General features: G+C 38.8%; 1 protein-coding gene across 2 annotated transcripts in view; it reads left to right on the top strand.

The window, feature by feature from the left end:
* Nucleotides 1–17,250, top strand: part of TRPC4 (transient receptor potential cation channel subfamily C member 4) — a 140,687-nt gene that overhangs the window by 95,275 nt on the left and 28,162 nt on the right. For both annotated transcript variants that reach the window (XM_061457471.1, XM_061457469.1), the window contains one exon: nucleotides 8,262–8,598. In XM_061457471.1, the coding sequence (XP_061313455.1) occupies nucleotides 8,262–8,598 (337 nt within the window). The remainder of the gene's footprint in view (nucleotides 1–8,261; nucleotides 8,599–17,250) is intronic.

Genomic DNA, 17,250 nt, shown 5'->3' on the forward strand with positions numbered 1-17,250 from the left:
AACATATCCTAACCACTTCTGGCTTGCCAGTTAATGCATAGAAGCCTTACCAATACAGACCACAAAACCAGCTTGGATGTAAGAAACATGCTACTGGTAACTGCTCGTTGTTCTAGAGGTGTGGGGTTTTTGCTTTTGCAGTCCCTGGGGCTGACAACAGACTATTCTTTATTCAAGTAGCTGTTTATTTCCAAGTCAGTTTGAGTTGATAACATGATTTACATGGTCTGTATGCTATGAACAGTATATGTGATTTCTACCTGAAGAAGATGCTTAGAGTATATATTGATTTTAGTGTCCTAAAATGAACTTGGAGTTTTGAGATTATAAACAAAATGTGTTTATAGTGTCAATTTATTCTGTGTTAGAATGAATACTGGGTGAATGATCAACCACTGTTCTCTTATCAGTTAGTTTATTTTGTAGAAACTCTTGGTGCAGACAGCAAACTTGGTGTCAGAGCTATCTGAGGACTGCTATGGGAATAATAAGATTGAAGTGACAGAGACCTAAGCAAATATTTTGACTGTTATGTCTTTTCCCTCACACGTGATGCCTAGATCATGACAGCACAAATGTTTGGAACAGTTGGAATGGTATTATGTATTGTTTGGCAAAAATTCGGTTCAGTGATATGAGACAGGCTCTGCCTTTTTTGAAAGGGAATAACCAATGGTGAAAAAGATCTTAGTAAAACCTTCTATTCACAGCGAAGTAATTCAAACCTAAATAAAGAAATTCAAACCCATAAAGACAATTACTGGGGCTCTTAGTAAAAATTTTGCCGCACCAGAAAACACTGATTGGTTTAATGCTTAATGGTTTAATTGGTTTTAGGGTCATATAAAATAATTGGTTGAAAGCTATGTCTCAAGATCATTCAGTCCAACCTCCTGGTCAAAACCGGGCTAATACTGAAGATTAATCAGGTTGCTAAGAAAATTGCCCCACCAAGTTTTAAATAATTACAGGAATGAAGATTCTGCATCTGTCCTGGACAACCTGTGTCAGTGCTTAGCTGCACTCAGTGAGGATGAATATTTTCCTTAGATCAAACTAGAACTTCCTGTTCTAGTGAGGATGAATATTTTCCTTAGATCAAACTAGAACTCCCTGTGATGCAGCTTGTGATAATCCTCATCCTTTATTGTGGTCCTGAGAAAAGCCTGCTTCTATCCATACCCTCCCTTCCATTTCTGTAAGATAACTGTGAGTTCCCACTATGAATCTCTTTTTGAGTGAGTACACGCAGCCCCCTTCTCTCCCTGTGCATCATGGAGGCAGCCCTGTAACCTCTTTGAGGTGCCCTGATGGATTCCAGTTTGCTCATGCCTCTGTTGTAATAAGGGACCCAAAACAGGACACAGCACTCCGCGTGTAGTCTCACAAGTGCCAAGGAGAAGGGAGTTATCACCCACGTTGACATGTTTGCTATACTTTGGCTACTGCAGCTTGGACTATACTTTTGTACTGCATGGGCCCAGTTGTATTCAGCTTCTTACTCACCAGTTTCTCCAGGTCTTTTCTACAAAGCTACTTCCTGAACGGTGAATCCCATCCTGTACAGTTGCTGTTGCACAGGGTTATTCTGTCCCAAGCACAGGACTTAGCATAGAAATATCAGTCATATTTTTTGTTTGCTATGCATGGAAATACACCAGCTAGGTGTGGAAAAATAGGGATGCAATATAACAGAAGCAAGTTCATGTTATGTTATATCTGCAGATACTTACAATTAAAGGGGTTCTTTAATTGTTTTCCCCTACAAAACTGTTTTCTATTGTGGTGAGTCTAATACTTACCTAGAATGGGAACCAGAAGTGTTATGCCAGCATCCCAGTCCTGAAGTTTGGAGCTATTTTATACACTCATCCCAAAACCCCAAAATTGATTCACTTTTCTTTACCACTGGGAAGTCTAAAAAGGTTATTCATGCATAGCTGATTCTGACGATCTGCGTTCTAGTTTCAGTTGCTGTTGTCTTTTCTAAGAAATTAAAAAGAATCACTGCAATTATAGATAAGACTTGACTTATTTAATAGATATTTAATAGTTTTCTCTGTGCTGATTCATTTTAGTGAGAAGGAGCAATGAATCAAACAAAGAACTTCTGCTTGTGTTGATGTGGCAGAAGGAAATTTTAAATGTTAAAATTACAAACTGAAATGTCATTGTTTTTATAATAATGTTCATTGATCCTTTTAATGAAGCATTTCAGTTTTCACTTTTATGTTTTCTTTTTCTTTTGTTTTCTTCCTCCTCATATTTGGAGTTAAACAATAGGATAATTACAGTTTTAAAAAATGGCATTGTATGCTGTTCCTGGTGAGAGCAGTGTAAAGACTGGATCTTATGATGAAGGCATCCTTGCTGTGAATTTGTTTTGTTATAGGGACCTGATCTGAAGGTTGCCCTTGCAGTATACAAGCTGGTGTGCTCTGGTGCTCTGATCCCAAATGAGCTGCGTAGGTCCCTTAATGACACAGCTGCAGAGATGAGGGACAGTTAACCCAGTGGTTTGGGTCCAGTAAGAATTATGATTATAATAACAGTCTGCTCCAGTTGGCACTAGACTTAGAGAGGATAGACCTGAGAAGTTTCACAGGAATTGACAGGGTTTCTGGCCTGAGGCAGAAAATAGACAGTATAACTATACCTAGAGGAGTCCAGAACATGGTCCCTAGTTTTTAGAAAGGAAAATGTAGCGCTGATCCAGTCAATAGCATTAAAGCATTTAAATTGCAATTAAATGTTATTTTTCTTAATTAGCCAGACCTCACAGAGAGAGTGCTGAGATCCATAAAAGTATTCGGGGGGGGGGGGGATATACAGAAAATATGCAGTGATATCTCTAAAGGGAGAAACAATCTACCAAATTTAGGAGTCTGCTTAATGAGGCTGGGACTTGAGTCTGTCATTATGGCCAAGCAAACATGCTTTCACAACCAGTAGATAGAGAATTTTGACATCTAAATTTGAAGTTAAAATAACTAGAAGAGCTTGGGGTTTCATTAAATATCTGTGAAAATGTGTAAAATATCAAAAATAAAATGTTCTAGAGAAATAAAAAGTATTTTGGCTCAAGTCTTGCTGAACTGGAGCACAACCATTGGTAAATGTGTGTGGCAGAGCATCAGACCTCAGAGCTAACATTTCTTACCAGCTTGGCTGTAATGGCAGTAAAAACCAGCACAACAGAGAATCCGGCCATAATTTTGAAAAAGTTTTACTAAGAAAGTTTATGATAACCATTCTCTTTTTTCTGCCTCCCCCCCCGACAGATCTTTAACAGTTCCCTGTTAGAGAATGGTATTGGGGATAGTTTTTCGTGTTACAGCATAACTTCCATGTCAGCCAAAAAGGAAATCATTTTCCTTTGTCAGCTTTCGAGATGACAAATCACATATTTTTCTATGTATATATACTAAACCACCTACTGATCTCAGTATGGGGTTTCAATTTGTACCTCAGATTTTTTTAGACTGCTTTTGAAGTGTAAAAATGAGCACTGTGTTACAGTGGTCTTTTTTTCATTTATTTGCATCTTTCTTAATAGAATAAAACAAATATTTAAAGGTAATACAGTGCTACAGTGAAGAACTGACTTCAGTTATTCTTTTGATATATTATTTATTAAAATATTCTTATAAAAGTATTATTTCTATAAAGAACATATATAGTTAATAGTATTGTCCATGTTATTTCATCTTCATTTATATTGACTGAAGGATATGTGTTACAGAAAAACTAAAGGTAAGGTTTAAACAGGAGTGAAAACTAAATTCTGAGATATGCATATGCTTAGATATCACTAGAATCTGGTTCTGCTATTATTTATACCAGATTATTTTTATTGGCACTGTGAATAATTCCTGATCTTCACCAGTCTCAGGGAAGAACCAGTCCCCAGCAGGACAGCTAAGAGAATGAGTACCAAAACATTTTTAGATGGGCATACTCTATGAAGGAGCTAAAGATGTGCAAAGAGGAATTATCATTATAGCAAAATCCCTCATATAATTACAAAATTCTGGAATCTATTGGAAGCAATTGTAATGTGAAAACATAAACTTGCTGATTGCTAATTATAGGGAGACAATGTCAAAGTCAAATAATATACAACAGAATTCTGACAGTACAAAAGATACTTTGAATACCTCAGAATGTAATATCTACAGTTAAGGAAAAAAATATACTAGAGTGAAAATATTTTGGCATAGGCAATGCAGAACTGGCAAATTAATGTCACAGAGTATTTCTATTTTTGCTTAGGAACTGATTACTTCTAGGTGAGAGGATATGTAATAAGAAGATAAGAAGGGGAAACAAACATCTATTGGGCACACTCTGGGGCCAAAAAAAAAAAAAGAAAAGAAGAAATATCTTACTCAGGAATTGGTCCATGAGTCATATGTTTTCACTAGTTAAGCAAAGCACTAATCTGTATCTATCTAAGAAAATTGAGGTGAATTTTTTTTTAGGGAGATCCCTCTTAAAAAGTAGGCAAAAACATAACTTTGAAAACATCTGCTTTAACTGTATACCGAAATATTCCAAACACTTATATCTTGAAGCAAACAGTATGAAACCTTGCAAATGCATTTTTCCTGGTAGAAAAGAACACTATTACTATTCTTTAAGACTATTTTCAAGGTGCTTACACTATGAGTAAATTTTCTTGTCTTTCACATCAGTCTGAGGCAGCCTCAGTGCTAGTGTGTGGTAAGTGAATATGTCTCTGCTAAGAGCACTGATGTTTCATTAACATACACCATGTTTGGATTTGGCTCAGGTTAAGACTTCTGACAAGATCCAGACATATGTAGAATCTTTCATTCCAGACTAAATAGCGTCTTCTACTGGTAGTAATCCCGGTGTTTTCAGAATCTTTTAAAAGTCACCCATTATTACCCACAAGGAACTTGGCTCCTGTGTTTATAAGTATTATCAAAACAATATAAAATCCCAAACTAGGTGCATTTAATTAGAATTCAAATCTGAAATTACTTGTGGTAATTGGATCAACTGCTGGCCATGGCCAAGCCCATCAGTGCCAGTAGCAGCACTTCTGGGATAATATATTTAAGAAGAGGGGGAAAATACATGTAAGCAATTGCAGCAGAAGAGAGGAGTGAGAAGTAAGAACTGTGAGAGCAACAGCTCTGAAGACCCCAAGGCCAATGAAGATGGAGGAGAGCAGGTGCCTCAGATGCTGGAGCAGAGATTCCCCTGCAGCCATGGTGCAGACATAGTGAGGCAGACTCTGCCCCTGCAGCCCATGGAGATCCATGGTGGAGCAGATACCTGCCTGCAGCCCAGGGAGGATGCAATGCTGGATCAGGGGGATGCCTGAAGGAGGCTGTGACCCTGTAGGAAGCCCATGCTGGAGCAGGCTCCTGGCAGGACCTGTGGCACTGTGGAGAGAGGAGCCCACACTGGAGCAGATTTGTTTTCAGGAGCTGTGACCCCACGGGAGACCAACACTGGAGCAGTCTGTGCCTGAAGGACAGCCTCACTTCTGTGCATGGGAAAATATTGGAGCAGATTCTCATGGAAAGCATGCTAAGGCACATGAAAACCAACCCTAACTGTTCTATGATCCTATGATTCTGTGGCTGCACCCCTGGAAGGGACCTATGCAGGTCGTTAAGAACTGCAGCCCATGGGCAGGACTCATGTTGGAGAAGTTCCTGGAGGAATGTCTCCTGTGGAAAGGACACCATGCTGAAGTAGGGGAAAAGTGTGAGGAGTCCTCCACTGAGGAGTGAGACTGATCTGAAATCAGACTCCACTGTCTATTGTCTCAAAGATTGATATGAGAAGCTGAGATAAGACTCTTCCATCCATTGCCTCAAGGATTGGTATGAGAAATTGAAATGGGACTCCATGGACCATTGTCTCAGAGATGAGTGGGAGGAGTTCAGATAAGACTCTTCCACCCATTGCCTGAGAGAAGGGAGTGAGGAGTTGAACTGGGACTCCACCATCCATTGCCTGAGGGATGAATGGGAAAGAGCTGATATAAGAATCTTTGGTCCGTTGCCTGAAAGATTGGTGTGTGGAATTCCTGCCCATTATCCCAAGAGTTGTTGCAGAAACCTGTGTGTGTGCAGACACCTGCAGTTGAAGAGCTGGGTGCAAGACCAGGGAAACTGGTCCACCAGGGCACATCGCCAGGGAGCCGTTGCCATGAGGATAACTCCAAAAGGACACCTCCGTGAGCACACTCTCCACCAATGACTACTACAGACCCTGAGGGACACCCTCCATGAGATATTGCCATGAGGGCAACTTACGAGACACACTTCAGGGGGTACCTTAAAGGGGACTCCAGAAGGATGCCTTCACGGGGATGCCCACCTCCGATGGACTCTTTGGGGGCACTGTGCTCCGATACCAACTACAAACCCTGAAGGACTCCCACCACCAACAACGATGACAGTAGATCCCCAGGACACTGATGGATCCACAGTGGTGACTATCTCTGCGCCCTGAATCCTTGCTTCATTTTCTACCTTTTTTCCAATCTGTCCTATCACTATCCCCTTTATTACAATAATTTGCCTTTTTTTTTAATAATAATTGTCTTTTGTAATGAACCAACTAATCGATTATGGTACTTGACCTCATTTGCATCTTAATTTCACTCTTGGGATCACGAACTGAAACAGGGTCCAGCATTGGGGTTTCCCCCAGTCGGCCCCAGAAAAGGAGGAAGGAGCAGCAGAGATGTGTGATGAACTGACCATAACGCCCATTCCAACTGGAGGTGGGAAAGTGGTAGAGAAAACTGTGAGTGAAGTTGAACCCAAGAAGAAGAGTGGTGAGGGGAAGTTCATTCAAGATTTGGGTTTGTTTCTCATTATGCTACTCAGATTGGAAAAAAATTAATTTGAACAAGTCAAGTCTATTTTACCTGTGATGGTAACTGCTGAGTAATCTCTCCTGTGCTTATCTTGACCCACGAGACTTTTGTTATATTTTCTCTTCCCTGTGTAACTGATGAGAGGAGTGACAGAGTGGCTTTGATGGGTACCTGGCATCTAGCTAAGGTCAACCCACCACAATAACATAAGAAAAATCCTTTTTTTAGCAAAATGCAACTATTCTGGTTCTCTTTGATGCATATATTGCTTTTATTCTATATCTCTTTTGTCAAGTTATGTCAACTTAATATGAGCTGGTAGAGTGTATTTGCAGCCCAGAAAGCCAACCGTATCCTGGGCTGCATCATAAGGAGTGTGACCAGCAGGTCAAAGGAGGTGATCCTGCCCCTCTACTCTGCTCTTGTGAGACCTCACCTGGAGTATCGTGTGCAGTTCTGGTGTCCTCAACATAAAAAGGACATGGAACTGTTGGAACAAGTCCAGAGAAGGGCCACGAGGATGATCAGGGGACTGCAGCACCTCCTGTATGAAGATAGGCTGTGTGGAGACCTCATAGCAGCCTTCCAGTATCTGAAGGGGGCCTATAGGGATGCTGGAGAGGGACTCTTCATTAGAGATGTAGTGGTAGGTCAAGGGGTAATGGGTTAAAACTTAAACAGGGGAAGTTTAGATTGGATATAAGGAAGATGTTCTTTACTGTAAGGGTGGTGAGGCACTGGAATGGGATGCTCAAGGAAGTTGTGAATGCTCCATCCCTGGTGGTGTTCAAGGCCAGGTTGGACGGAGCCTCGTGTGACATGGTTTAGTGTGAGGTGTCCCTGTCCATGGCAAGGGGGCTGGAACTAGATGATACTAAGGTCTTTTCCATACTACCTATTCTATAATTCTATGATTCTATAAGTCTAGCATGCTGCTACTGTATGGACCTTTATAAAATAAAGCACTGGATAGATAAGAACTAATGATAAAATAAAACTGTGACATAACCCCCTGGAATATACTTAAAGCTTCTTCGAAAAGCTATCTGACAAATATTAAATATTTACAGGGCTTTTCAGTTTGAAATCAGCTTTTGAGGTGCATGTGTCTTACAGTCAATTGGCTCCTTGAACTGAACTGACAGGGAATTCAGTCTTTATTGTGAAAAGTGAATTTTGGTGGCTTTGCACTATACATTTTAAATAGAAAGAAGGGAAGGTTGATCCAGCCATATCTTACTGGTATTATCAGTATGAATGGGCTTGCACAGACGGTGTTTTCTTTTTTTTTTTTAAATCTCTATCAGAAGTTGTTTATTGTAAGATACATAGCATGGAAATAACTTTACAGCGGTAACAAAGAACTGACCTTTCTCCTTTCTTCTTTTCTCTGTAGTTTGTTGCTCAGCCCAACTGCCAGCAGCTGCTTGCATCCCGCTGGTATGATGAGTTCCCTGGATGGAGGAGGCGACACTGGGCTGTGAAGATGTTGACATGTGTTGTGATCGGACTCCTTTTCCCGGTCTTCTCTGTGTGCTACCTGATAGCTCCCAAAAGCCCATTAGGGCTGTTCATCAGAAAGCCATTTATCAAATTTATCTGCCATACTGCATCCTACTTGACTTTTCTGTTTCTGCTGTTGCTTGCCTCTCAGCACATTGACAGGTCAGACTTGAGCATGCAGGGACCTCCACCAACCATCGTCGAGTGGATGATATTACCGTGGGTCCTGGGTAAATGTATTACTAAAGAAAATACAGTGAAAAGTGTGTTGACCCCTGTGGTTTTGCCAAGTATTCCTGAGGGAGGAAGACACAGTAGAGAGTTCTGTCATGAATTATTGACCTACCAAAACAGGCAAATTGTCCATCTCCTCCAATACCTAGCAAAAGTAGTAACCAACTTGAGAAGACTTCAATAATCCAGTGTCACTATCTGATATATTACAGTGAGGGAAAATAGAAGATACTGGGAGTTCCTTCTTCTGATTAAGCAGTGCCCTGAAACTTACATATTTATATTCTTTTTGATATCTATTTTCTCCAGGCCAGAAATTTTTCTGATTATTCCAAATGTCTATTTTTGACACAGCATAAAACAGTCCTCATCACCAGCCTTTACTGTGAGGTGTGTTGTTCTTCTCTGGGTAAATATTGCTACTAACATTTTAAAAGCCAATATGTAGTAATATTGCAAAGGAATTAATTATTCTTGCAGGCTGCTTGGAATGACATTTCCTGCATTACCTTCAGTGGGTGAGATTCACATTTAAATACTAACAATTAAATCATTCCAGTAAATTTTCCCAGTTTTGTACAGTCGAGAAATAAGAAACCAATATAAAAATCATTAGTGTGATACATTACTTACTTAGAAATCAATACTACAATGCTGAGGAAGAGCAGGGGGCTCTTCTGTGCTGTCCCATTCCTAGAGGAGATGTTAGGAGCCTTTCTGCCCTGCCTTCCAAAATATCAGGTGTCAGTATCTATTCAGCTTTCACAGTATCCAGAGGCTGAAGGATAATAAGAACATATGTTGACCCATAGACCTTGACATGCCATAGTGGGTTTTATTATTAACCTGTCTTTTTAAAGAAAGAAATTAGAGCCCAGAGGAAAGGCACAATTTGAGAAGTGCAAGGGCTAGTTTCAGATAAAGTCAGTTGTAAAATTTTGGTGATTAACTCCTCTCCAGAAAACATGCTGTGGGAAGAGGAAGAACCCCCATTGCCCTCAACCTCTGACACTGTTGTTTACTTAGGAAAGGGTTTAAGAAACTCAGTATCCCAAAGCACTTGTTTGAAGAAGCCATTAACCCTGAGAATTATGACTATCAAGATGACTATCATTTCTAAAAGCAGCATTAATATTTGCAATATAGACTCATATAGCCAGATTATACCAGTACTGCCTGTGCTGAATAAGACCTTCCTCTGCAAGTAGTATAGTTCAAATCAAGGGAACTGCTTGCATAAACAAATATGACCATAAAAAAAGATCAACAGTCAGATACCATGTGGTAAAATAGTTTGTGCTTAATCTAAACTGTAATGTTCAGAGAAACTGTGCCTTCCAAAATCCCTTCCATATAAATCAGTGTATTCAGTGTGTTTTATACACTGCTCTCTAATGGTTCCTGATTAATGGTTCCAATTTCACATTTTCTGGGTTCAGCTTTCAGACCTTGGTCACTGCAGTGCCTTAGCTCATCCAAATAATAAGGCAACAGATTAATCCACCATAATCTTGGGCAATTCATTAGGTTCCTAAGTTGTCCCATCATTGAAGGATTTCTTGAATGAATGAATATTGGCCAAAATCTCCCGTTTGCTGTTTTCATATTCAAATGCATACAAACTGCAGTCTAGTAACCTTTCAATAAACTAAACAGTTTTATTAAGTCCTTATCAATAAGCTAAGGTTATTTTCCAGTCCACAAGTTAGTCTGTGATCTCATCTCTTCAAACTGTATAGTTATGCAGTATCCTTAAAAAGAGTGAAAGTAGCACTCTTGATTTACACAAGGAAGCCTAAATCTGAGGTAAGTAGATATATATTCAAGTCTTCTGGACATAGATGAAAATTGTTGATATCTGAGAAAAAAATAATATGGCTCTAGGGTTACAGTTTTTCTCTGAAATTGGAAACATGACCAAGTAAACCCTTTTCTCAAAGCAAAAGGTTATCGTGGAGCAGCTGCAGCATTCAAAATCATTAACTTTTTAACAATAGAATTCTTTGTTCTTTTTCTTTTAATGCAAATAGCTCTGCATGTGGTTTGCATTGTAATATCTGCCTCTCTTAAAATGAAGAGAGGAAGAGGAGCTCTACCTTCCAAGCTTCTCATCGACATGAATTTCAGCCTAAGTATATTTCTTAGAAAAATTTCAAGATTGTCCATAGCAATCTAAACTCTCCAATGATCAAACAGTAATTAGCATTTGCCTACTACTATGTAATAGAAGGCTGAAAGTGCATGATTAGCACATAATACTAGAGTAGGAAGCTCAGAGGAAAAACCTGTATTGGGCTACATTTCCATGGAGACAATCAACTTTACATTTAAAAACTCTCTTAAGGAACCTTTTGCATTAATTTTGTGTTACATGATTAGGTGATTACACTAGTGGTGTTACAGTATGTGGTGATTATCTGTGGAACAATAAGTCAGTATAACAAGGCAGATGTTACAGCATTAAAAAGCAGTTATGAAAAAATCTCTCAGTAAGAAGAGTCAGAATCTACTGTCCTTGCATTTAAAGAAATAAGAAACAAGCTTTTGCTAGTAAGGAGAATTATTTATTTTGTTCTTATTAGCTATTGATTCAGATTTCCCCAAGCTTCGCACTGCAGAAACATGGACCCGTATTGGAGGATCCATCACCACTGAAAAGCAGACAGAAAAAACAAGAACCCCATCTTGTGGGAAAAAAAAAATAGTCTGGAAGAGCAATATTTTCTGTCACCCAATTCCCCATCCAGTGTCTAAGTGGCCTCTGAGCATGATAACAGTGGTGCATAAGGGAAATCAAATAAGATCCAGCTTCACCCTTTCTGTGCCTTGACTGCAGCTCATCTAGAGATCATACTGATCCCTACAGCATTGTCATACTGTTTTTTCTGCCCTAATCCCTAGCTTCAAGCTTGTCAGTGACCATGCTAAATGTCCTCATAGTGGGCATTTGGTTCACCAAGGAATGCTACAAAATTTAGAGGACAAAGCCAACAACCAGACAAACTCAGTGCTTAGTAGCTGTGGTTAAAAGGCTCCCTGCCAACCCTGTTGTTTGGGATGGTTGCAGCAAAAAGAACATTCTTTTTTTAGTCAAATTTGTTTTGATGATTTTTTTGCTCTTTTAAGGGCATCTTTAAATGTTCATTGTAATTATGTTGTTCAGAATACTGCCTGAAGCAGGAATGCAGCCTTACTGGACCTTTTAACAATGCATTCCACATCCTTTCTGTCAGAGTGGTTTATGCTGTTGCAGTAGGTGAATCTATAGGGAATGTGGATGTTTGGGAGCTATGCAGACTGCAGACATTTGTGGTCAGCAAACTGCTGGTGGGATGTATGGGAGTGTACTGTCTTGTAAGTACTTAGCACAATGTACATCCAAACATATGGCATAGCAAGACACTCCAGATGAAGTAGTCATAGAGGTGGCCAGTAAACTGCACATCATCTTCTAAATTTGGTCAAGAAAGTGTTGTATTTAAAATTAAACAGCTAGTACAAATTGACATGTTCCAGAGAACAGATATAAAGGATAATACAGCCAGCAAGATGAAACAATACATAACCAGTAGTGACAAAGTGTAGAAGAGAAAAATAATCCAATCAAGGCCATTTAGTCCAAATTACTGCTCAACACAGGCTGACTGCAAAGATAGATCAGATTGCTCAGGTTCTTGTCCAGTCAAATCTTGAATTTCTCTAGGGTAGATATTCCACTGCCTCTCTCAGCAACCTCTGCCGGTGTCTAGCAACTGGTAAACTTTTTGCCTGGTAGTAGTTGCAATATCCCATGCCACAGCATGCAACCATTACCTCTTCTGTCCTTCCAATGTACACTTCTCGGATAAGTCTGGCTGCAGTTATTTATAAGAAGCAATTTCATTAGTGCATGAGAGCAGTAATAACCCCCATTAGATTTTCTTCCCTTCCCTTCCCTTCCCTTCCCTTCCCTTCCCTTCCCTTCCCTTCCCTTCCCTTCCCTTCCCTTTCCCTGTTTTCAGTTGAGTCCCACTGTGCTTGCTTCTCTAGCATGCAAATGTTTCACAATTTAATGCTACAATCATATAAAGAAAAGATAAAGAAAACAGAGCTAGGCTTTGCAATGGGACGCCTGTTGTTGGTTTATTTTGTTGTTTTGGTTTTTTTTTTTTGGATTATTTTAAAGTTTTTCTTTCTCCCACTTTTAGCAGGAGTGGTAAATGTTTCACCCACACAGTTATGCCTGCCCTAGTACTCTCCTGACATAGAGGTTCAATCTTCCCTCAGGCTGCAACAAGGCAGGCTTCCTGTTCCCTGTGCAAGAATTTTAGCCATAAAGCTTCAGTGCCAAGCATTCACACTACTCTTGGGGGATGTAGTTTAGGCATTTCAAGAAAGGAAGTGTTTTGCATGCTGAAACACAGTCTCATGTAGACATCTAACTGAAGCCCTGAGGCAGGCTTCTAAGTGCTGGTGAGACACAGTGTTTGGTACTAATTTCTTTTTCCAGTTCCTTCTGTTCCTCTTGTACAGGATGTCTTAACACTCAGTATTCATAGGTTGTGGACCTCAGCTAGGCAGTTGAAACTCAAAATGATCATAAAATGCAATTTATGGGGAATTTAGATCTCTTGCATGGGGAATTTTACTTTCAGTACTATGTACTTAATTTAGACATTGAATAACAGAATATTTTCATGTCTAAACACTTCCATGGAACTGGCCTCCCAAGTATGAAGTTTAGAACCTCAGTAATGAGATGTTGAAATCCTGACATGTCTGTTAATAGGAGAGAAGGGGAGGAGAAGTTTCCTACATCCCTAAATATCCACTCCTGGTCTTGCCTAAAGCTAAACATACAATGCCAAGCTGGTCTGTGCAGGACTCAGAGCTTTTGAGCAGTGCTATAAAGGCTTTTCTGTGTTTCATAGGCAAGCTATACATTCATTTATTCTGACTGCAGGTCTTGTATCCCCTTGTGCATCTTAGCCTTGTGCATGCTTAAAAACTGTACTTATAATTTACTACCTGATAAGAATATCTTAATTATATTATTCTAGGAACACGGAATGTAGTAAGGGCTGCAAAGATAAAGAACATGCAGATGGTTGGACAAGAACACTTTAATGAATATTAGCTTGCAGTACTGTACATATGGGAAACATATTGCTTTGTAAATTAAGGCTGTCTATGGTAATACTTAGGGTATAAGCCTTGCTCCTTACCCTTTCCACAATACTTTTACAAAAGCAAGAAACTACTTCTTGTCTTAAATGAATTTTGATAAATACATGCCAGAAATAATTTCAATGATGCCATGGATGCTCTACTCCTCATGTAAACCTGTTGAACTTAGTAGAGATTTATAAGCAGTAAACAAGGATGTTCTTTTCCTTTAAAAAGATTTCTAGAATCCTATGCAAAAGTACCTGAAAGGATTGACCAATGCTTTTGTCTGGCTAAATTTCTGTCTACAACATTACTGTAGAGTAGTGTTCAAAAGCAAAAATGTGCAGAATTTCCGTATTCTATCTCCATATTTAGGTACCTGTCCATATCCCTGTACTCCAAACTCAGGCATTTAGGTAGTTTGATTGTTACGAATTAAATCAAAATAAACATGAAGAAAGCAACTCAGGTACCTACAAAGAGATACCTGGTCCCATTTGTGATGACTGATATACTCACAGAGAGGTTATACCTATGAGAAATGCTCTTCAGGAAGCCTGTACCATTTTTTGGCAATGAAGGGGGTGGCCAGCTTGGGTATGAAGAGCATTTGAAATGGTGCTGTATGCTATTATTTAAGCATTAAAAAAAAAATTATCTATCTTTCATGTTTTTCTTGATTGTGTCAACTACACCATCACCATCTACAGTCCACTTGTGGAAGGCATAGGTGCATTAACCTGAAATGGATTGGCTAAGCATCTTTGATTAATTTGGTTTTTATTAACCCCACTAGCCAATTGAACCCAACTCAATTGAACATAACAGTTAATCCAGGGTTACAATTTTTTTTTTTTTTTTGCATACGCTCCAAGACACTGAAAAAATTTTCTTGGTTTATATTCCTATTCCTTGCCAAAACCCTGTTTTACAAAGGAAAAAAAAAATGGAGAAGAAAAAGGGCCAATAATGTTAAGATAGATGTAGAAGGTTAAATCTCCTTTAGTCTTCCACTGTAATAATGAACTACAATTCATTTGCATTTCAGAACATCTTCCAATGGAAATTCAAAAGGCTGCTTAAAAAAATTTAAGTACTAATTGCATATATTTGCTTTTGGCATGTATAGTAGCACTCTGAAAGTCAGACATTTTGCTCTTCAAGTAAAGTTATGAAAGGAGTTGTGTTGTCTGAAGATACTGAGTACTCTCTCTTCCAAAGGTGCTGGGTTTAGGGAGCAGCTATCCCACTTACATGGATGCCTTACAGCATAAATACTCAAGCAACTGAACAAACCAGTGCTATTGGACTAGGTGATGATACTAAGCTATAAATATTTGAGGGGCTGTTCAGTGCTGATTGTCCAAACCATTTCCACCTGACCTTCCTTAGTGGATGAAATATATATATATATAATGCCATAATTCACAATGCCAGGCTTAGACCAGTTTCATTTGCAGCTGATCACTGTTTCTTAGAAATTATACTTTTCCTTGAACACAAGAGTAAACACACTGCTGGTACATAATTAGTACTGAATACTCCCAGCTCTGATATAGTTCATCCAAAAGGCTCAGACGCTCTATAAGACTTGTGTTGTTCATTACCTTTTCACTGCGCTCCAGAGGTATTACTAAACTCATCTTCACTGCCTCTGTGGGGGAAGGAATTAAGTTAAATTGTACACATAAAAAACTGAAGACAAAGAGTGAATTGAGGTTAGATGTCTAGTATTCTCAGTGTTGAGTTGTGTGCACAGGTAATTTAAACCGGCAATTACAAGACTTGGCTTGCTTGAGTATAACTATTCTGGGAAGACAGCTGGGACATAAATGGCTCCTCTGGTCATCTCATTGCCAGCTCTTTGCCTCACCTGACACAGGATCCAGACACTCTGCACAGTTTTTCCCCTCTCAGACAGCCACTTCCCTGTACCAAGAGAAAGCAGAAGTTGTGTGTTTGATTTTGTGCATGTTCCTTCGAAACAGCTGCATTTTGTTAACAAAATGTGCCCTGGATACTGGGAGTCGATTAATTATTCCAGGATTCCTCTACCTTCAGCAGAGTTCAGTTCATCAGCCCAGGTGTAAAACAGAAGAGATATTTCAAGTCTTATCAATGGTCACTGAATTCCCTGGAATGACTTTCCTGTCTCAGAGAGCTGTAGGTCATTAGCAGCTTATCTCTATCTGTGAAAATCTGTAGATCGCATAGTAGGGCAAAGTTGAGTTTATCAGTTAAATGTTTTCACAGTCCAGTGAAAATATGTTCTCTAGGAAACATATTAAAAGAATGTTGTTGAATTTGGCATGCAGATGTTGACCCTGAGGAGCCTCTTGCTTTCCATCACCTTATGGTAAGGGACAAAAATAACACAGAGCGACCAACCTTTTGTGGGAAAGGTAAGGCCAAAATTAACTAGGGATCCACAAGTCCTTTTAAATATAAATATAGTTCAGAATACTGCCTTTCACATATTTCTTTGACAATCTTGATGTTATTATTATTTACAGTGAGATTTAACCATAATTATAAATAACAAAAGGCAGTGTTGTGGAGATGGTATAACATTTTTGTGAATTTCCACAGTTGCTAGAAAATTATTTTTGTAGTTACTCAAGATTCAGTATGAGATAGGAATTTAGATAAGATGAAACTAAGACGTTTTCTCTAAGAACATTTGAATGGATTTTATAGGGCACTTATTTGGTTTTGCTTGTTTCTTTTGCATGGGAATGAGAGATGAGTTCCTTAGGAGTAAAATTATAGGTCTAGGTAACTGAATTGATAATGGAACAATCAGGATAGATGCAAAATTTTTACCATCTGAAAGTTATCTGCCAGCCTGCACAAAAAGATAATGAAAAGATAGTGTCTAACCCAGAGTCTTATCCAAAGGGACAGAGAACATTTGTGAGAGTATAGAGCTGCTGTTCTGCTCAAAGTTGCAAGGTTTGCCAACAGACTCTTTATGAGCAGAAAAATAGGTCCACGTGTTTTAAAAGGCATTTCTGTGTCTAATATCCAGAGATTGCAAGACTGGAAATACAACTTCAAAATCTAAGTCTATAGATAAGTACATAAAATAAAAGCTAATCTTATCTGTGTATATATATTGGTGTTTCTATCTAAACAAAAATCTACACCTTAATAATATGTAGCATGTGATATCCAATACTCAATTTTTAAAGATTTTTTTTTGAAGTTTTATGAGGTGATTTTAATGAAAGATGGTATTTTTTCTAAGAAAATTCTTATTTCAGCAGGTTTTGTTCTTCAGTAAGAAGTATTTTAATTTGTATCCATTTTGTTGGCTTAGGCAGTGTCATGGTTTAAGCCCAGACAGACAGCAGAATTTGGTTTTACAGTATGTAGAGTTTATTTTAGAAGAAAGAACCTTTTTCATCAATATTCAGAAACGTTTACTGCAAAAAAAAGAAAATATACTTAGCACAGAGATTCCAATTTTTTATCCAACTTTATTTTATCTATCTGATCTC

The sequence above is a fragment of the Pezoporus flaviventris genome, unplaced genomic scaffold (genome assembly GCF_033815535.1).
Source record: "Pezoporus flaviventris isolate CSIRO_AGI_PZ_B2104156 unplaced genomic scaffold, CSIRO_AGI_Pfla_v1 ptg000025l, whole genome shotgun sequence".
NCBI lineage: Eukaryota > Metazoa > Chordata > Aves > Psittaciformes > Psittacidae > Pezoporus > Pezoporus flaviventris.